Source organism: Cupressus sempervirens, chromosome 5, assembly GCF_028749045.1.
Source record: "Cupressus sempervirens isolate cs-2001-9-10 chromosome 5, ASM2874904v1, whole genome shotgun sequence".
Classification (NCBI taxonomy): domain Eukaryota; kingdom Viridiplantae; phylum Streptophyta; class Pinopsida; order Cupressales; family Cupressaceae; genus Cupressus; species Cupressus sempervirens.
This window is the reverse complement of record NC_143122.1, coordinates 477,936,441-477,958,893: the sequence shown is the minus strand read 5'-3', so window position 1 is coordinate 477,958,893 and position 22,453 is coordinate 477,936,441. Positions and strand designations below refer to the sequence as shown.

General features: G+C 37.4%; 1 protein-coding gene across 1 annotated transcript; it reads right to left on the bottom strand.

Annotated features, from left to right (window-relative positions):
- Positions 1 to 537: 537 nt before the first annotated feature.
- On the bottom strand, positions 538 to 7,879 carry LOC149556828 (pleiotropic drug resistance protein TUR2-like). The gene is made up of 21 exons (XM_089831389.1): positions 7,226 to 7,879; positions 6,992 to 7,112; positions 6,802 to 6,890; positions 6,598 to 6,682; positions 6,237 to 6,396; positions 6,050 to 6,126; positions 5,904 to 5,957; positions 5,401 to 5,793; positions 4,669 to 5,267; positions 4,385 to 4,545; positions 4,150 to 4,253; positions 3,883 to 4,027; positions 3,625 to 3,774; positions 3,347 to 3,507; positions 2,908 to 3,240; positions 2,493 to 2,783; positions 2,152 to 2,369; positions 1,820 to 2,047; positions 1,555 to 1,726; positions 1,140 to 1,394; positions 538 to 1,052 (listed from the first exon to the last, which is right to left on the bottom strand). The coding sequence occupies exons 1-21, from the start codon at positions 7,558 to 7,560 to the stop codon at positions 783 to 785; spliced, it is 4,401 nt and encodes a 1,466-aa protein (XP_089687515.1). The 5' UTR covers positions 7,561 to 7,879; the 3' UTR covers positions 538 to 782.
- Between the last annotated feature and the right edge of the window lie 14,574 nt (positions 7,880 to 22,453).

Here is a 22,453-nt window from a genome sequence, read left to right as displayed (position 1 = left end):
TTACGGTCATGTTTCCTTTGTTCATTAACTTAATTTGTATATGTATTAGATGTTGGAAATGAAGTTTTGTAGTTAAATATTTGTTATCTTGGAATGCTTTTTTAAACTTTCTTATTGTTAAGAATATATGAAAACAAGACCTGTACTTGTTATACTTTCATATGATAACAGTGTACTTCTCTATTGTAGTACTTGAGTGCAAGTTGTATCTATTGCATGAATATCATTGGATTTTGCTTCTACATCTTGCACATTTTTTGTAATATTGTATTATAGAAGTTAACGAAAGTTGTTAGAATGTTTTTTTTTAACCTTTTTCCCAACATTGTAATGCTTATTTTGGATAATTTCTATTAGATTTTGAGGTTGTTGCAATTTATTTTAGTGTATATGTTAGGAGTTGTTATAAAAGAATAATACATTGGGTGAAATAGAAGACAAAAGAAAGTCATTTTTTAGTAGAATTGGATTACCATCATAATGATAGTAACAAAAACTATTATTCATAACTCATGTAGTGGTAATCACGTACAAAAATTAAAAATTGAGAGGGCATTGCATAGATCTCATAAAATTAAAAATATAAATAATTACAACTTGGTAGGAAAAAAAAATAAAATCAAGAGAGTTTCTGCTACACAAAAGTGGGGTAGAAACATTGTTGTGATCGAATGGCACTCCACCACTCTTACATGGAAAGATTTGATCAAAGTTCAAATGATCACTTAAAATATGAATTGACATCAGGCTAGTAGATGCCATGTTGGGTTTCCTTGCAACACCTATCTATTTTGGAAGTTGAGATATTTGATGGCGAAAGCAAAGATGAAGGCGAAGAGGACACCCCATCCCACTGCAAAGCCTGCAGTAACTCCTAGGAAGCTATGTCTGAATCCAAAATAACTCTTCAAGAATTCCTTCACTATTTTTGTATTGCCGTCAGTCATAGCTATATCATTTTCAAGGTCTCCAAATTGTGAAGCAACCAATCCATAGAGTGTCCATGAAACTGGGTCTGCCCAGTAGTACCATCTCCACCACACTGGGATTTTCTGTCATGGCAAAAAGCATTTGCATGATCAATATATGATGAGAAGGAAATATTATATGATTACATGAGCTTCAAGAATATTACTTACATTGCGTGGAATTATGAAACCGCAGAAAAGCATCCATACTCCATAGAAAGCTGAGGATATAATTGCAGCTATATTTGCATTGGGAGTGATAGAGGTTGTCATCATGCCATAATATGTGAAGTAAAGGAATGTGAAGAACATGAAGAAGAAGAACCAAAAGAACTTTGCCGCCTCCCATTTGTAGTCTATCATTGCATAGACAATCAATCCATAGACGACAGATTGAATAAAAATGTAAGGTATTTCAACCAACACCTGTGAAAGTGGCTCTTGTTAGAAAAAAAGTAATCAAATGCATGGAATACACATTTAAAATTCATTCCAGCGTAAAGACTCATGCCCTCGTATTGAATAATTTTAACTTTTTATGAATGATATAAATAAATAAATAATGGGTTTAAGAATGAGTAGTTACTTGTGCAAGGGCATAGGGGAGAGCCGAATACATCCCCGCGGCCTTTTCTCTATAGAAGACCGTTCTTTCCACATCCACGACGGGCTGAACGGCTGAAGCGTTGTTGACGCCCAAAAACATGACGGATGCAAACATGGAGCCCATTGCATTGGTAATATTTTTCTGCTCTCCTCTGCATGAGAAATAAAGTATTATTAAGTGAGGAGGAGGAAGGTGGGATGGCAATGTAAGGGGAAGAGAAGAAAGAGGAATTGGCGAGGCTTACGTCTTATGACCCATCCTCCAGAAAATAGTGCCACAGATCAAGGCGACGAAGAATGTGAAAAAGAAGCGCATTGCATTATAGTCTGGGTTTCGCCAATATGACCAATGCTGCTTCCACAGGCAAGCCCACGTCTGGACGAAGAAAGGCTGCGAAAACTGCGACTCAAAGTATATATCCTTTGACCCTGGGGCTGGCACGCTCAGCTCCTTTATCAGGGCCTCGTTTCTCCTGCCAAATACCCCATACATATATGTATCACAACTCACATTTCATGAGGGAAAAGAAAAGGCTTAGCAGGTCGTGTAAAGCTACTGATACTGATATGCACTTACTCGTACAGACGGGAATTGCGATATATATCTGCGAAATCGACTCCAAGTCGGAGCTCAGTCCCAACAGAAGACGACTCCAGCATCCATGTCGCCGGATTGTAACCCTCTGTTATCTTGGGAACGCCTTCAACTTCCTCAAAGTACTCAATCAGGTCCTTTGAGCGGTGACCCAGAGGCCCCACGTATATCATCTGCCCTCCACGCTTCATCAGCACCAGCTGCAACATTCCACCACATTTACATTTTCATACTCTTTACCCACAAGTTACAGCATCTAATAATGAATGAATGTAAAGGCTTTCAATCCATTCATTCATTCATGTGCAACTGCAAATAATTACCTCGTCGAAGGCCTCGAATATGTCTATGCTTGGCTGATGAATGGTGCACACCACAGTCCTTCCCGTGTCAACAGTGTTACGGACAGTTCGCATAACAATTGCAGCTGCTCTGGCATCCAGTCCCGACGTTGGCTCATCCATGAATATAATGGACGGATTCGCCACCAATTCCACTGCAATTGTCAGCCTCTTTCTCTGTTCTGTCGACAGCCCCCTCATTCCAGGCAGACCCACCAGAGCTCCTCTCAAGTTTTCTAGCTCCACCAGACGCATAACTTCCTCCACAAACATCTGTTCAACACAAAGGTTTCCCGCGCTCGTATTTTAATCACTACTGGATAAAAAATTAACTCTTTCTAGATTATAATCCACCATTCTACGGCAACAGATTGCGGAAGAAAACAGTAAAACGTACCTCTCTGGTTTGGCGATCGACTTCTTTGGGAAGACGAAGCCAAGCAGAGTATATGAGGGATTCATAGACAGTGACGCTGGGAGAATGTATATCGTTCTGTTCGCAGTAACCAGAAATTCGAGCAAATGTTTCCTGTTTCTTGGGGTAACCAGAGATGGTTATAGAGCCTTCTATGTAACCCCCTGTTTTCCTTCCTGCGAGAACATCCATCAATGTCGTCTTCCCTGCCCCGCTCACCCCCATCAAACATGTCAGCACACCTGGCCTGAATGTCCCGCTCACATCGCGCAGTAACTGAAGCCGGTCTTCCGTCACTCCTTGTTGTTTCATTTCCTACAACATTGCAATCACCATTACCGACATTGTCTCGGGAGAAATTCAATCACTTTAGGATCAAATGGTGAATTTAACTACTTTGGGAGTGGGCACATGAGCATACCTCGGGCATGTCGACGAAGTAGCTGACGTTGTGGAAGGCCATGGAGAGAGGTGGGAAGGGCAAAACCATTCCTTTCTTGCCTGCCTCACGGGCGCTTGTCACCAGGGAATCAGACCTCTTTGAAACACCGCTACCACTCTTTCGTTTAGAACTTCTCCCACCTGTTTAACATGCAACAACAATTCATTAGTTAGGCACTCCTTTCACATTCAGAGTCACATTCACATCAATGTTAGACGGGCAATACTAATCATCATGGCCGGATCTAATCTCCTTACCAGCAGCTTGAATCTCTCCCATTCCCCCACGCTGAATGTTTTGCATTTCAACTCCACTGCCGTGGGCGACCCTGTTTTGCAAACCAGTTGTCGCATATTTCTTATGTTTCAAGTCCTCTTCCGAAACTGTTGCCTGCGCCTTTCCCAGGGCTGATGAAAATAGAGAGAGAGGCGTTAGTTACATCATCTACATGTACTAGTGTGAAGCATAGTATTCAACATGATTTCAATTTTGGAGCGACTTTAAAGTTTACTCACGCTCAAGATACTGCAATGCCATCGTGTAGAGTATATTAAAGACAACAGAGTATCCCAAGAGCGCCCCAACAGAAAGCCAATACCACCAGTTCTCAGAAAAGAGTCCGCGATTATGCAACAGCGTCACACCAACATTCTCCGTATCCTGTCAAAATTAACGAACAATTGATTTTAAGTCTAGACTCTCGGATAGCGAAACCAATTTGAAGTTCGTACCAGTTGGGGACAAGTACAAGTAGCAAGTAGTGGGAAGTAAATATCAAGTACCTTTTGCCATCTGCTTGCAAGGAACTCGTTCGACGCAATTCCTTGTTGAGCGTACATGAGAGGAGAAATCCAGTAACCCCATATCCACCAACCCTTGATATCACCTGGCAGAGGCACAGGGGAGGAAAGCATTAGTTTTCACTTTCAGACGATGAATATTCAATCTAGTAATCACCGTTGTTAGTACTAGTGATTGAAACTTGAGAGAGCAGGTGGGGAAAAGCGGGATACATACCTCTGGGTACGATGAATCCGCCGAGGCAGAAAACAACCAAGAGGGCAAAGGAGCCGAAAACCATTGCAATGACTCGATTCCGTCCTAGAGATGCCAAGAATCTGAAAAGAGCTAATGAGGTCTGAGAAAGTGAGAAGGCCAGCAACCACTGTCGGAAAAACCTGCATTCACATAACATTACAGGGTGAGGGGATCAGATTTATTTGTTGGCAAATCTGTGGCACCAGCAAATTATCAAACATCATCGGTTTACTATATAACTGAAGGCACGTCATGATGGTTACCTCTGAGGATTTGGGGCAAAACCAATGGTATAGTATGTGAAGATGATCCATATCGTAGATTCGAGTATGGATGTGGGAACTGACATAACCCAGGCTGGAAAAGAGAAAGCCCACGCAGGAAAGAACTTGTAACTCCTCTGCTTGTAAAACACTGGGAGCTTGTCCACCGTCATGGACAGCTCCGCAAAACCATTGAACATCATCTGCGTTAGCCCGAAGAAGAGAGCTCCGAAGTAGATGGTTGCATCATTTACATTCCTGTTGTGCATGTTCGTCCGGAAGAAGACGCTCATCGTAATCAAAGCGATTATAGTGATCTGAATCGATTTGAAGATGTGGACAAAGGAACCCCTCTTCATCAAAAGAATTTCTCTATCCAAACAGGCTTTGAAGAGCTCCTTTTTGCCTATGCCGAATTTCTTCGTAGTCAGCGCAGCGGGATGAGATTTGGATTTGTCATAGGGAACTGAGAGCTCCGCGCTCATTTTCGCTCCGAGATGGAAAGACTGGAATGCGTCTGCAAACTCCTTGACGGGAACATAGCGGTACGGTTGGCTCCTGTTTGCCCAGTACTGTTCTTGATCCATGGGCGAAGTCACCTGTTATATTCACAACACATATCATATGAGATGATGCGCAATGATGTTTAGATCGGTTTAATCTCTGGAATAAGAGCAGCCACTAGTGACAACTCAGACTCCAGAATCTCATGACAAAGAAACTTGTTCTCACCTCCTGCAAAAAATCAGCAACGCCTTTCCTTTCAGGGCAGCGGAATCCCATGGACTCGAAGAACTCGAGAATGGATTCACGGGGCCCGCTATAAACGAGAAAGCCTTCGGAAAGCAAAATGACGTCGTCGAAGAGATCGTATGTCTCGGGGGCAGGTTGCAAGAGCGAAATCACCATGGTTGTCTTGAAGACGTGCACGTACTGGCGAAGGCATTTCACAATCTGGAACGTGGTAGAGCTGTCAAGACCCGTGGAGATCTCGTCCATTAACAGCGCGGTCGCACCTCCCACGATCATCTCCCCGGTGGTCACTCTCTTCTTCTGCCCGCCTGAAACGCCTCTGTGCATCTGGTCCCCTACTAGCGTGTCCGCGCAGATGTCCAACCCCAATATCTGTTCCAACCCCCAAAATCTCATTAATCCATTTGAAAACAAAATTCAAAAGCCCTACCCACACCCTCAGATGCCAAATGCCCAAATGTCCAAACAAACATTTTCAGTACCTTCAAGTAGTAGTCCGTCATCATGCTCGTCCTCTGTCCCTCGATTGAAGTCGCCTTCAATTGAACAACAACTTCCCGTTAGCCTTCATCCAACACGAGTGATTTAACGTTTAAACACTGAATTCACATCACAGAACTGAACAAACCTTCATGAATATGTCGATGTCCGGATCTGGCTTGATGTCCTGTTCTCTCTCTCGCCTCGACAGCTCCGTCAAAATATCTGCAAACAGGGGAGAGAGCATAAAAAACTAAGTATAAGCATGCGCTGCATCATTGATAAGTACCAAGACTCAGAACTCTCAATTCACTGGAGAATAGAAAGTAACATACCATATCTGGAGCCGACGCCCTGAAAGCGAGCGGCGTAGTCCAAGGTTTCCCTCACGGTCAGCTCCCCAATGTGCAAATCGTGCTGACTAATGTAAGCAGACGTCCTCTCTGGGACGAACTCATCCACGCCATGCCCATTGTACTTCACCGATCCTGTTACCTGCATTCATTATTATGTTTCTGTGAGTAGTGAAGCACAATGAAATCCTCCTCTTAATCAATAAAGAGATCATTTTTGCGAGGATGAGAAGATCCTCTGTTTTCCCCTGTTTGCAGCAATAGGCAGGCAGGCTACTCTAATTTACTTGTGTATGCTTTCAAAGCACAGAATGAATATATATAAAAGAAGAGGCGCGCATACCCTGAGATTCTTGTCGAGCCTTCCTGCGAGAGCCAAGAGGAGCGTAGACTTGCCCGAAGCAGGAGGGCCGAGGAGGAGCGTAAGCCTACAAGTACACAAAGAGTCCCAATTTCAGTAGAAAGAACAATTTGAGTCAAAAGAAAGCCTGCAATTGAACAAGTTCACGTCTTCCTGTGAGCTTATGCTTGTGCTTCAGTGGCTCACCTGCCGGGCTTAACCACTCCACTGACGTCGTGAAGAATGTTCATGGTTGTTTTGTGGCCCATGTACAAATGGAGCGTGTCCAGAATTCCCTGAAATTGAAATTCGAACATCAATACCCAACCACCAATAAATTGAGGCAGCAGCAACATCAACAAAAATATCCTCTTTCTGGACATGGAACTGGACATACCTCGACGTGATCGAGGAAAAAGTTGAGGAGGGTGGGCAATGCTCTGCCCCCAACATGGACGTCGGCGTCGACATTCAAGTGCTCATATCGGATCTCAACCTCGGGCAATTGAATGCCCACTCTGAATTCAACACACACAGAAACATACGTGATCAGAAGAATGAAGGAAGGAAGGCAGGGCCCACGAATTACAGGTAGAAGGAAGGAAGAGGAGGAGTATGAGGTCCGAATTACCTGTCGATCCGCTTGCGGAGGCGGCGGAGGAAGTGCTCGTTGTCCTGATCGGCGACTTTGACGAGGCGGTCGAGGACTTTCTGGCGGCCGTCGAGCTGGATGTCCGTCACGTCGACCTCGCCATGGACGTCTTTGAGAATGGCGGTTCTGAGGCGGTCGTAGGTGGGGAGCTTCTCGATGGCGGCCCATTTGAGGGACTCCTCCTCGTCCAGGTGGTTCCGCGACGCCGCGGAGGAGGCCGAGAAGACGCTCTCCGATCTCTCGAACAGCCGACGGCTCCCGAGGCGCAGGCTGCCCGCCCAGGAGTGCACATCGCCCTCCACTTTCACGGACATTGCAGCTCCCAAACTTCCCTTCCCTCCGTGCTGTTGTCTTGTCCGGGATCAATCTCTATCTTTATTGGGGAGGATGGGGCAGAGAGTTTTGCAGTTTCGATCGACAGCCTCTCCACAGCACCAGCAAAACAAAACGTTAATGGTGGTGCTGTCTGTCTGTCTGCCTGGGATTGTTTATCTTAATCGGGGAGAGAGAGAGGGCGCGTTAAGAAATTATAAGATGTTGGGGGGGGCGCCAGGGGGGATTTATAATACAGCGCCCCTCGTCCATGCTTTCCACCCGGACTTTGACCCGTCCTTCCCCGAATATGATGGTAACAAATTGACAAAAAAGAGGCGAAGAGTTAATAGTCGCGGTTAAAGCTGATTTTCTCGTTCTAGAACAGATCGTGGTAGCCCGTCTTTAATTTCATTTTTACATGGTCTACCTTCTGAATGTGATCTAGAAGAACACATATGAGAATAAATATGGTCGCCGTCTCCCAATCTTGACTAGAACCACGTTCGTAGATGGCAGTGTATCAAAGTTGAACAAGCGACTGTATTGTTTATAATTAGTATTGTCGAGGAAGGTCCCTTCGCTTATTTTATATCTGTGGTGGGCCGGGAATCAGGATGCACATAAAAGCTGCGATCAGACCAAGCTTTCATTATAATATAAACAAAAAAAAGAGGGATTAGGGCGGCGGGCTGTGATTTAGCTTTTTTATTATTTGATATATTTATACCTAGTAAGGCCAAATGATTTAAAAGTGCATTCGAATAAATGGAACAGTGATCTCACCTAGTGATGAGGTCATCTTCTCAAGTGGTGCCATCTATAATCTCTTCTCCGAAACCTAATCTTTGATACTTTGAAGAGCTAGTTGATTCCGCCATGCGATATTTGTAGACATTAAAAACATGATTTAAGCACCTTGGTTAATTAAATAAACTCTAGTTTTTTTTATCATTTTATAAATTAAACTAAATTCCTCTTTTATTATCTCTTTACTCATATATATTTTGAATCATTTTACTTATCCTACTAATTTTTTCCCCCTATAATTAATTAAATGGAGTTTCCATTTTAATATTTTCCACATCAAGTTAGATAGTGATATTGTTATCTCGATTCAACTGTGCAGTTCTTCAATCAATCATTCAACGATTTAGTTCTTGATAGCAGTATCACAATCATTTGATTTTATTTGACGATTGATGAAATGAGGACAAAACTTCACACAAAAATATGTAGGTTAAGAGAATAGATATTTAAGTGAAGGTGATGTGAATAAACTACTATGTGTGATATATGAATATAATTTACTGAAATGAGTTGAAAGTAGCATTCAATTAGACCATCTGTAATGTTGTGCTTTAGACAAAACTTAGCAAATCAAAATGTGACCTTTCTTTTATATGATTGGTTATTCCTAGAATTATAATAAAATTTAATAATTTGAAAATGCAGTGATATTCTAAAGAGATTGAGAAAATATTCCTAGCCTTGCATTTAATACCAACAAATCAAAATTTGGATGTGTCGCATCGAGCTTGCAAATGTGTCTCTCCTAAATGATTACAACTTTTATGGTTCACACAATAACATGCAGGTGAACCTGCACTAAGATAAAATGGAGGAATTGTCAATGAATCATTGCTAGAATCATAGCTAAATAAAAGAACTAAGAGCAAACAAATCCTATAGAAATGGAATTTTCATAACACAATGTGATCTGAATTACAAATTTAGGTTACAATACCTAGTGTAGAATTTGTGGTATTGTGACTAAATTGAAAACAATTAAAATGCAACAGTAGATGTTTTGCAAGCCAAAAAGTAATCCATTCATTTCAAAAAATAGAGTTTATACAAGTTTGATGGATCCCAAGGGTCACCATTATCCCTTGGATATGAAAACGAAAAGTCCACAAGCTAATTAATTACAAAATAAACTCTAACAACTATAAAAACTTATAAATAAACTATATTAAAATCTACGTCTACTTGTAGAAGTCGTAACTTTCTACTTGTAGCTCAAAATTGCGAACCATTAGAATTTCTAGAAAGATCTTCTAGAGGTCTACATTTATTGTCCCAAGTCTTGAGTGTGGACCTACAACTTCTCAACCTTGTTGAAGCCCAGAAATGCCTCGGAGACCTCCAAAAGTAAAATACTAGAACATAAAAAATACCAAAAAAATGGATTTCAATATTTTCCCATTTTTGCTTGTGCCAACATCCTCTGCATCTTCCTAGACTATGTTTTGATCATTCCTTCCTCCGTGAGAGGAAATTGGCCCCATTTCATCCACACTTTGCATCAAATGTGGAAAATAAAGCTAGATTTGTTCACATGTAAGCCATTTTCCCTACTGAACAAATTGTCCTACTTTTACCACATGGTACAAATAGATTTTCTGGTTCCTCAAATTCTTCATGACACCTTCCACAATTTGATCACTTTGAAGTGGATTGGCAGCTTCTAGATTCAGCTCTGTATGACTGATTTCTTCAGCAACATGCACAATCTTTAGTAAAGGAGGAAAATATGGCTTCAATAGTTCTACATTAAAGACTGGGTGAATACCCAAAAATGGAGGCAAGTTGAGTTGAAATGCATTTTCACCAACTTACTTTATAATCTTATAGGGACCATAGCGAAGAGGACAAAGCTTCCTATGAGGCCCTTGTAAGCATTCCTTTTGGAAATGAAACCATACCTTATCCTCAACCTAAAAATTATGAGTAGTTTGATGTTCATCAAACCTCTATTTATACTTCTTAGTGGTCTGCTCCAAAATTTCATGAACTTGCTACTATAAATGATGAATTCTATCAATGAACTTCATTGCTTTGTCCTTCTCCTTATCCAAGCACGATACCAAGTCAGGTTGCATAACAGGAATAGAAACATTTATTGGTGCTAAGGGTTGATATCCAAGAAAAAATTCAAATGGCCTATGGCTAGTTGAACTATGAATTCCCCTATTGTAGCTATGTTGTACATAGGGAAGGCTCTCATCCCATGTACGAGGATGTTTGGAGTGATACATATGCAGGATTTGAATAATCATTTGATTAACAACCTCTGTTTGACCATCTGTTTGAGGGTGGATAGTAGTAGAATTTGTTAGTTTCATGTCCATCATTGCCCATAATGAAGACCAAAATTTACTAAGAAAGCAACTATCCCTATATGAAATAATGATTTTTGGTAGCCCAAAATAAACCCAAACATGCCCAAAAAAGAGTTTTGCAGTTTCTTTAGGAGAGATTGCCTTTCTACAAGCCACCAAGATTTCCATTTTTGAAAATTTGTCAACTACAATATATACACAATCATGCCCATGTTTTTTGGTAGGAAAACCAGACATAAAATCTGTGGAAATTGAATGCCAAGGTTTATCTGGAATAGGAAGTGGTAAATATAAACCCATCTTACGATTCACAGGCTTTGCAATGGCACATGTTGTACATGGTTGAATGTATTTCATCACATCATTTTTCATTTTTGGCCAGTAAAAATATCTTTGTAGTATAACAGTAGTCTTACCTATTCCAAAATGACCGGCAACCTTATTGTAGTGAGCTTCCCATATTAATTTCTTATGTTCTTCCTCAGGAACATAGATTTGGCCAAAGTGACAGAGCATTCCATCTTGCAAGTAAAAATCATTCTCATGCTTACCTTCCACTAGCTAAGTATAAACATCAAAAAATTCATTATCATGTCCATACAAGTGGGCCCAATTTTCTATTTGGTGACCACATGATTCTAATACCATACTTATTCCTGCAATTGGAGGCCTACTCAGAAAATTTGCTACCTTATTAGCGCTTCCTTTCTTATGATGAATGTTGAGATGAAATTGTTGAAGATAAGTCAACCATCTTTGATGCCTATCATTCTGTAATTTACCTTGTGCTTTCAAAAATTGAAGGGGTTTGTGATCTGTGTGGATGATAGTCTCCTTTCCCAATATATAATGTTTCCATTCCTTGCAAGCTTGAACAATAGCATATAGTTCTTTGTCATAGGTGGGATATCTATGCACTGTATCAAAAAAAAGTCTCACTATGGTAGGCAACTGGATGTCCATGTTGCATGAGGACTACTCCCAATGCATATTCTGATTCATCAATTTGTATTTCAAAAGACTGTTGTAAATCAAGAAGAGATAAAATTGGTGCAGAATATAACCTTCATTTTAACTTCTCAAATGCTTGTTGTTGAGCACCTGTCCACTTAAATTTCACTTTCATTCCTCCTCATAATGAATAATTCAAAGGCCAAGACAAATGTGAAAATCCAAACACAAATCTACGATTAAAGTTTGCTAACCCCAAGAAGCTACTCAATTCTATGAGATTCCTTGGAGCAGGCCAATCTTTAATTACCTAGATCTTTTCAGGATCAACATGAACACCCTCACTATCAATAACATATCTCAAGTACTTAATAGTTTGCATACTAAAATAATTTTTTTCTTTATTTGCATAGATTCCATGGTTTTGTAATGTAGAAAGTACTTGTTCCACATGTTGTAGATGTTCTTCCCAAGTTTTACTAAAAATTAGAATATCATCCATATATACAACTACAAATGAGCCAGTGAATGGCCTAAGAACATCATTCATTATCCTTGTAAATGTGGTTGGGGCATTTGTGAGACCAAAAGGCATCACCAACCATTCAAATAGTCCATCTTTAGATTTAAAGGTAGTCTTCCATACATTTGTTGGATCAATTGGTACTTGATGGTACCCAGATTTTAAGTCAATTTTAGTGAAGAATTTTGCCCCTATAAGCTAGTCTAAGAGATCATCTATTCGAGGAATTGGGTATCTATTTTTTTACAGTGATCTTATTCAATGATCTATAATCAATACAAAGCCTCCATGTACCATCCTTTTTCTTTGCAAGAACAATTGGGCTACCATAGGGAGATGCACTTGGGTGGATATGCCCTTTTTGAATTAATTCTTGTGTTTACCTTTTTATCTCATCATTCTTTAGAACTGATCTCCTATATACTAGCTCATTAGGCAATGGGGTTCCTAGAATCAAATCAATAGAGTGTCTAACTTGGTAATGTGAGGGTACCCCTATTGGTAACTCAAACACATTCAGATATTTTGTTAAAATCTGATCCATTGATCTTTGTTGTTTTGTTGTGATGGACACCATGGAATGGGAATTACACACATTTTTCTTTTGTTCCTCTGGACAGATCATTAATATCACAAATGTCTCAGTTTGGGCTATTAATCTTCTACATTATTTTGCACTAATCAAAGATGTAGAGTGTGTAGGACTTACCTTTGGAATCCAATCCTTTTGCCCACCTAATTTGATTTTCACACTTTGTGGCCTTAACTCATACACTCCATGACATTGATACATGTATGTTTGCCCCACTAGAATATCACACACATCAAAAGGAGCTACATCACATATCACATCATCTTTGATTGGTTTTATGGAATATGAAACTTGACATTGTTTGTTTACTTGAATGTCTCGCCCTTGGCTCACCCACCCAATAGAATATGGTTGTGGGTGCAATGTTGTCTTTAGATTTAATCTCTTTATAGTCTCAAAAGATATCAAATTCTTTTGACTACCACTGTCAACAATAAAATGTAAAGCTTTTCCTCCTACCCACATTTGTGAATGGAATAATCTCTCTTCATTATCATGAGCAAATACCTTTGCAATGGCCACAGTGGCATATGGGTTAGCCTCAATGATTTGTTCATCCTCTTGTTTTCCAACTTATGTCATCTCAGGTTCAATAGCTTCTTCATGGGTTTCCATCATTAAATTCTTTATAGTTCTACAATCTTTAGTGTTATGAGAGGGACTTTTATGGACTTCACACCACATACCTGATTCTTGCCCTATTTTCTTTACCCCCCATGTCTTCTTTGCTAGTGAATTTGGAGATGGTTCCTTGGCTATGTGTTTTCCCATTGGCTTATTACATTCACCTTTCCATTTTTTATTCATTGGATTTTCCCTCCTCCCTCTTTGTTTGAACTTCTCCTCAATTTTTGATGCATATTTGAAAGCGTTGGGTAATGTTTCTATATTCAAGAAATCCATTTTAGTCTAAATGTATCTATGAAGACCACTCTTATACTTCAAAACTCGATGTTTTTCTGAGCCTTTGATGCCAAGCTTTATAGAGAGAGCATGAAAAATGTTGGTGTACTCCTGAACTGATTGGTCTTTCTTCTATTAGAGTAATTGCCATTGCAAGTTTTTTGTTCATAAGTATCCTTGAGGTAATATTCTTGTTTTATATGCTCTACGAATTCTTCCCATGTGGGTTTTCCATCAAATAACATAGAAAATTCATGTCCATCCTAAGATTCTTGGGTTTCTTTAGTTGTAGTGTACCTCCCATGCCAACTTCACATGATTCTTAGCTTTGAGGAGGGAAAAGGTTATCTTTTCAATATCTAAGAAATTATTAACACAAAAATACCTCTCCAATTGGACAACTAGTTATCAACAACATCTGCATCAATTTTTCCTAGAAAGGTTGGAATGTCAAAATTTACCTATACCTTAAATGGGGTTTACCTGCCAAATTTTGAATTACTTGGACTGGCATGTAATTCTCATTTTTCAAGCATCTGTGAAAATTGTTGCATCATTTCTTCATGTTGTTTATATAATGCCTCTTCTACCAATGTTTTGAAGGATTCATCCATCCCTTCCGATAATTGTTTTGCCATCTACGACTATGTGCATCTCAAAGGAAGATAATCCGAGAGATCTCTCGTGGCCAATCCCAACCTTCGATAACCTAATCGCATATGATGGGACATACAGGAGTGAACAATCTCTGATACCACTAATCTAAATTACAAGTTCAGGTTTCAATACCTAATGTAGAACTTGAAATATTGTGACTAAATTGAAAACAATTAAAATGCAATAGTAGATGTTCTACAAGCCAAAATGTAATCCATTCATTTTGAAAAATAGATTTTATACAAATTTGATGGATCCCAAGAGTCACCATTATCCCTTGGATATGAAAATGAAAAGTCCACAAGCTAATTAATTACAAAATAAACTCTAACAAATATAAAAACTTATTAAAAAAACTATATTAAAATCTATATCTACTTGTAGAAGTCATAACTTTCTACCCGTAGCGCAAAAACACAAACCGTTTGGAAAGATCTTCTAGAGTTATACATTTAATGTTTGAAGTCTTAAGCATATAGCTACAACTTGTCGGCCCTGCCTAAGCCCAAAAATGCCCTGGAGACCTCTAAAAATGCAAAATACTAGAACATAGAAAATACAAAAAAATAGATTTTGATATTTTCCCATTTTTGCTTGTGCCAACATCCTCTGCATCTTCCTGGAATGTGTTTTGATCACAATATGACTGAACATTAGTCAAACTTTGTCAGCATATGATGATGTCAAAGGATATTGCAATGCTTAAATAGGTGAAAACAACTAAGTATATTGTTGCAATTGATAAAATACATTGTATACCAGGTAATTGGTCTAAAATAGGCAAAAAAATTTAATTTAGTCATTTCAAATATGCTACACACATAGATCAAGACATGGTAACAAGATGGTAGTTGGCATTACAAAGACTTAGTTTTAGCATAATGGGGTGAAAATGGATAAGCATATAGCTAATATGTCAAATGAAGATATTTCCAACCTACAATTCTCTTATTGAGATAATTATCTTTGTTTGGACATACTCATTGGCTGAGAGTGGGAGCAAGCTAGCTCATTATCCCAACATTCATCAATGACCCAAGAGGAATTCATAATTCCAACAAGGGAATTCATTACCTTGAAGAGCACAAGATCCAATATAGAAATAAAATATAAGCACTATGAGGGCTTGGAGAGAATACATATTTTGTTTCCATCTCATAGGGATCAAGAAGAAATTGGGGCAATATTAATTTCCAAATTGAGAATACAACAATGGTAACTATCCTAACTATACATAGTTGGGAGCTATCTACACTCTTGTTAGAGTGGGGTTTTCGTTGCACCAAAAGATTGATCTATCAATGCCCGATACAACCACTCAAGTTATAGTACATAGGAGGCGATTAAGCCCTTGTCACGAATATCGAGGGGAGTGCTAACCAAATTTCCAACAATCTCTGCCTCAGCGTTACCTGAGGGTCTAAGGATTCAAACCTGCAACCAAGCTTTGATACCACTTGTTAGAGTGGGGTTGTCATTGCACCAAAAGACTGATCTATTAATGCCCAAATACAACCACTCAACTTATAGTACACAGGAGGTGGTTAAGCCCTTGTCATTATTCTCGAGGGGAGCGTTGACCAAATTTCCAACAATGGGATAGTGTATTAGTTAGTTTTTAGGGCATAGTTTATATTTTGGTGAAGAGCTATTTGTAGCTAGCCATCATGTTATAAATCTAATGTTGTAAAAATTATGAGAATTTCAAAGTGAGATAAATTAAAATCATAGAGGTAATAGAAATACATAAAAATAGAAAACTCTAGGAAACAAAAAAGGTGGCATAAATGAGCTTGTATGACTTCCGTGACTTCAATTACCACGTACCTAAAGCTAATGCAAAACTCGTGCCTCAAAAGGTTAAATTGGGATATTTTCTAGTTTTAAATGGTGTCATAAGTAGTCTAGACTCTAGAGTTTATTTTATCACCAATTTCTACTCAATATATGAACAAATAATATTGGGGTGGAATACCATTACAAGCATAAAATTATATAGAAAAGAATCAAACAAAACCTGGAATATTTCCTTGATAATGAAGAGTTACTTACATAAATAATTTAAATGCGGATCAAGTGAACAACTAACATACTTTTAATATTCGTACAAATGCCACTCCCATCTCCTTCCCTAACCAAGAAAACAATACTTTAATCTTGTTTTAATATTGAATAGTAAAAGGATAAAGCAACTACTTACCTTTAATCTCATTCACTCTAGAGTGATGAATGTAGCCCGATGTATAGTTATAATATAGTTGTAGATGGTAATAATCCCTTCTATTGAATATTTGTATTTTGATTGCTTAATACTTTAGGGCCTGTTTGGCTATGGGAATATGAATAGGGGAATAGGAATAGCTATTCTGGAATAGAAAATGGGGCTATGTATTCCTATTCTCTATTTGGTTCAGCCAATATTTGATGGGGAATTTGTAGAACCCAACATTTATGTTTTCTAAAATAAATAAAAGTGGAGTAGGAATACGTATTCCAATAACACCTATTTGGGTGGAATTGCAAAACCTAATTTTTGGGCCAAAATTGGAATACATATTCCTATTTTACTTTGTATTCCAATTCTGATTTGGTGCCTCCAAACGAAGAATTCAAAATTTTAAGAATTTACATATGCCTATTCCACTTGTATTCCCATTGCCAAACGGGCCCTTAAAGAAGAGTAATAGACCCAAGATTAGAGGGACCAAGGTGTAACCCATTATAAAAGTACACTCCTACCCTCATGGTCTCCTTGAGTGATGTGGACCCAAATTCCCAAAACATATAAATTACATATAATCAAATGAATGCAGTAGGAAAATCACCTCATTCTTGACCCATTACAACTGAAGGAAACAACCTATCAAAAGAGGGGAATGTGAATTACCTGTTGAGAAGCATTGTAACCTTCTAAAATCCTAAAAACATCACTATTGATGGGCATGTTTGTAGATGCTTTGGTTTTCCTCACATACTTGCTAGTTATTCCACAAGAACATGGCACACCTAGTGAATAATAGAAAAACCAATACAAACAAAAGGTGATTCAATCGTTCTTCAATTTTGCAATGAAAGTCACAGTATTCAACTTCTTCAATTGGTATCCTCCTATGGGGATAACTAAATTTACTCATCTATATAAATGTGTTCCATAGATTGAGAATACACCACCGAAAGAGGGGAATAGTTGAGAACATTCCCAATCTAATAACTTCATCTTGTTGAATCGCATTGATCTGATTCAAAAAAAAATTATGTAACATTAAAAAATTAATAAGTTTCAAACTTGAGATCCTTAAGATACGTTTATTGACCACATATAACATATATTCAAAAATCTTCCTAGCAAGCCAACTACAAATTACCTGATATCAATGGAAATGTCATTAGGATAAAATGGTTAAGGGGAAGTATTTAATAGGGCCTATATTGCTGAAATTTCAAAAGCAAAACATTGCCAATTTCCTAATGTTGCAATCCTATTAATAAGATATGCAAAGCATGGATATTTTCAATAAATAGCCTTTTTGATTCATAATGAATATATATCGTCTTGAAACCAACACTAGAAAGTTTTTTTACACTACCAAAACAAAGGGAAAATCTTTAAGGAACTATCCCAATTATGCACTAGTGTAATATGACATAATTCTTAGCTCAAATTAGAGATACAAATTAGTCCCCTAACTTTCTCATCAAGACACTCTACCATAACTAATTCCTACAAGAAAAGCACTCATGGAACCCCATAAAATAGAAGATCATGTAAAAATCCTAGATTCCTTATCTTTGAGAAGTCACAAGAGTTTTAATAAAGAAAAGATAGTGAAATTTTGGTGCAAACTTATCATATTTACAAGGTGTGCACTACAATTCCTCACATGGGTATCTCTCCAAATTATCTATTTTCCCCTATAATACATAAATCTAACATAAATTCATAGTAAGGCAATTCCACGAGCAATTCAAAATATAAATTGCAAAGAATAATGGATAGTACAAGGAGAAAGAGAAAACTCAAGAAGAAAGTTGAAATGCTATAGCACTAGAAGTATTAAAAGAATTTCATTAGGAAAATATAGTATTTGATTTATGACTTTCTTTCAAGAATAAGTAGCAACCCTCACACTGGAGGCTCTGGATGGGACTAGCTTGGCCATTTGAAATTTACATCTTTCTATTAAGTTTATGTTGTTCTATGGATGTGTTATTTTGTTGTTTTAACCTTTTTCTTTCCAACATTATTGTTAAACATTTGAATTCACAACTTGAGTAGTTGTTGGTGTTTAGCTACAATGTTTCACATTGTTGCAATATTCAATATCTACCACTTATTTTATATTTGTGATATTTTTCTACGGTAGGCTTGACCTTTACGTAGTCATGCCCTTGAAGATGGGAACTTTGAAGCACGGGTTGAACCAAAGCTTGAGAATAACTTTAATCAGGGTGAAATGTTTCAGATGATTGAGGTAACAACAACATGTGTATGTCACTCAGCTCAAAGAAGACCATGAATGGGACATGAATGTAATCAGTTTGTGACTATCAATTGTTTAGTGGTAAAATGGAGGCACTGTAATAGGATGTAGACCTCCACTTTGCTGGGCACTGAGCTATTCAAATATGTATGAAAGCAAAATAGGAGAATTTCCAAACATGATTCTACTTATAATCCCAATGAGATTAGCTAGAACCCAAACAAGAAGGACACTACTACTAAACTTAAATCATAAAGAGGAATGCAATACAAGGAAAGATACTCTTTGGCCCTTAATATGATAATGTGAATGAAAAATTGAACTAATTATTTAAATAATGTAAATCTAGATGTTATGTATGTACCATTAGCTCAATTAAGATGCAAATCTAGGGTGAAGATAAGAAGGGAAATAAAATCTGAAAGACTTGCCTTGAAATTCATAGAGGAAGATGTATTTTAGCTCCAAAAATTATAGATCTAAATAGTTTCTAATCTTTCGATCATGAATGTTGGAATAAAATGACAAAAGGAACAAAACCCAAAAATATCCCTGAAAAATGAAGATTGGAGGACTAGATCAACTTGGGAAGACATCCTACAACCAAGTTGACCTAGTCTAATGACCTCAAATTGACTTCTCCAGAAAGCTCCCAAAAAGTAGGTTCTAGATTTGTACACCTTTTGTTGATATCCAACAAATCAACACAAAAAAAAAAAGAGAGGTTTTGGGGGTTTTGTTGGGGAGGGCTTTCCTTGGTCAAGCCCTAGGTTAAGGAATTAACCATTAGTGATAAATGTAAATGTAAATGAAACAAGATAAATGTAAATATCCACCTTGCTTGTAGAAACCTTTGTCAATAAGGATTTATTGTGATATATGATGTAGATCTTGAATTTGATATGAAAGATGTAGGATATCTCCACAATTGCAATGGATCTACCATAACAACATCATAGAGCCATGAATGTAAATATGCATCAATGAAGAAGATAACAAATGACTTAATGTAGATCTCCTCCCTTGATTGTCAACAATATGTTAGATCTTGAAGAGGAAATGATAACAACAAAGAAAACTCACTTGCTTGCTTGAATGTTTAAACTCCATGTACATCTTTTGCCTCTTAAAGTCAATCGTTGATCTTGCTTAGGTGAGATTCTTGTGTGCATAGATCACTCAAGATTCATTCTCCATCCTTGATTCAGTCTTTAATCTCCACCGTCCAATTTTTTAAAAAGGAGGCTCTCTTCGCACTCTCTCATCTCTTGTTCACTAATGCTAATGTTGCACAACAAGTTTTCTTGGTGACTTTGGAGAATTTTGAGCACTCATCTTTCATTCACTTTGCACCCACTTTACATCCATTTGGTTTACTTTCATTGTAGCTTTATGGAATTCTTAGATTAGTTTCCTTTATGCTCTATCATAGAGGTTTCGTAATACTTTCATTCTTGTTAGATTTAGCTTGCATTTGTATCTCTTAGATTAGCTCTTGCATTTGCATTTTATTTCATCTTTGATTCTTGGAGATTAACATACTTTCTCCTTTCTTTGATTATCTCATTCTATGGTGCACCTTGCAAGGGTTGCATAAGTAGGTTCATTTGGGAGCCACTCTCATAACTATTGCACATCATAGATAGGGAGCTATAAGTCATCATTCAAGGTTCCTAATCAATTGGATCACTTGGATAGAATGTCTAGAGAGGTGTACTCATTTTTTATATAAAAATCACTTCAAGATATTTAGGAGTTTAGCATTGTCATATTCCATGTACACATAGCAAGTTAGACCATACTACATAAAATGTGTACTTTTTCGGGTATAGTGAAACTTCAAAAGCATATAGAATTGATGTCAAGTTCATGGAGGACAAGGCATTTAGAAGGTCCTGATACTTGCCAATAGATGATCAGAGTAAGCATCTAGCAGAAGCTCCAAGGCCAAGTCAAGAGCAAAAAATCTCAAATATAGTTATTAGTACAAGCATAGGCCAATGAGAATGTTTATGATCATGTATAATGGATACTAGGATGGGGGCTACACAAGGATTTTTTATGAAAATCAATTGGTCTAGTGCACCCCTTATGTCTTCGTCACATTTGAAGGTTGTGTAGAATGTGGGGGATTATAATGGCAACCTTGGTTTATGTTCCCAACAATTCAGGGTATTATTGTGCAATGGATCAGAGTTTAATGGTTTGAACTATCCTCAACAAGAACAAAGTATGCATCTATAGAAGGAGCAAAGTATGCAAAGACTGCAAATGAAACTTTGGAATGGAAATATATATAGTTTGCATAAAGAGATATATTATTTTAAGAATCATACTTTGCATAGCCATAATATAAAGGGGCACAAGTATGCATTATGATAATGAGAAATACATACATAAAAAAATTTGAGATATTGAAAAATGTGTAGAAAATTTGGAGACTTTAAATTTTTAATACACTCTAGCTATTTTGAAATCAATGGCAATTTTTGTAGAAAAGAAAAAATAATAATAAATATAAGTATTTTTTACGACTTGGCATCATTTGTGTATTTAAGAGACTTGGTGATACTTGTATTTAATTGGATTATGATCCATTATCAAGTAGAAACTTCCAAATTTGAAGGACCGCTTATTCAAATAATTTGTTACAAAATGGAGCTGAAGTGAAGTTTTGATAACACTATCAAGGTTTAACTGTACAGTTTTTGAGTCAAACACATTAACCCATGTTTCATGAGTAATAGTTAAAAAGAATCCATCGATTTGGCTTGTTGCAAAATATATCTCTTACTTATCAATTGAAGTTATTGTCAAAAGAAACCTTCACTATATATAACATATCTTTACAAAACAAATTTCAAAACAATTAAAGGTGAAGAACTGAACTAACTTTCATATGGCAATAGGAATAATGCAATATTTATGTTGAATTTTGTATTTCTAAAGCACATGGAGGTTTTTCTTGACCACTTATTTTTCAGTCATCTAAAATTTTGTTGAATATCAGAGTTTTGGAATTTACATTTAAAACTCCATATTGCGCATTAGATTATCTAGTAAGTTTGGGTGTTGTCTACAATACAACTTATATGCATCTTTTTACAATGTAAATATAATAGACTTACACTATTAACACTGCATACTGGTGCATATAAGTTGTGCCATAGCTACTGGCATAAGTTTTTTTTTGACGGGTCTAATTATTTAATTATTTTTAAAGATGGTTGTCTCAGAAAGATTTGAATTTCCATGTTAAATAAAAAAACCGAAGTGTTTGACAAATTTAAGAAATACTTGTTAAATTTGGAACTGGCGTCATGATTAAATGTCTAAATGTAAATTTTATTCTACAGAGTTTGATCAATTTTGTGCATAAAACGGTATTAAAATTGTTGTTTCATTTTCACTTCAAGAAAACAATGCAGCAGAGAGTTTGAATAGGACAAATATAGAGAAACTGATTGGGTAGCGTGCTCTCATGTGTAGATTTGGATAATGGATTTCAAATAGAGGTGGTAAATACAACACCGTATTTTCATCCCGTCGATTAAATTTTGAAAAGAATTTTTTTTCAAAAGAAATGGCTGGGTAAGAGGATGTCCTGCATTCATTTAAGTTTTTTTTGGGGTCTGAAGTTTCACTCATTTTCCACAAATAAAA

Coding starts and splice junctions, on each gene's coding strand:
- LOC149556828 (XM_089831389.1), bottom strand. CDS start 7,560: ATGTCCGTGAAAGTGGAGGGCGATGTGCACTCCTGGGCGGGCAGCCTG. Junction 7,113..7,225: donor CTCCGCAAGCGGATCGACAG/GTAATTCGGACC, acceptor TGTTGAATTCAG/AGTGGGCATTCAATTGCCCG. Junction 2,784..2,907: donor TCGATCGCCAAACCAGAGAG/GTACGTTTTACT, acceptor TGTGTTGAACAG/ATGTTTGTGGAGGAAGTTAT.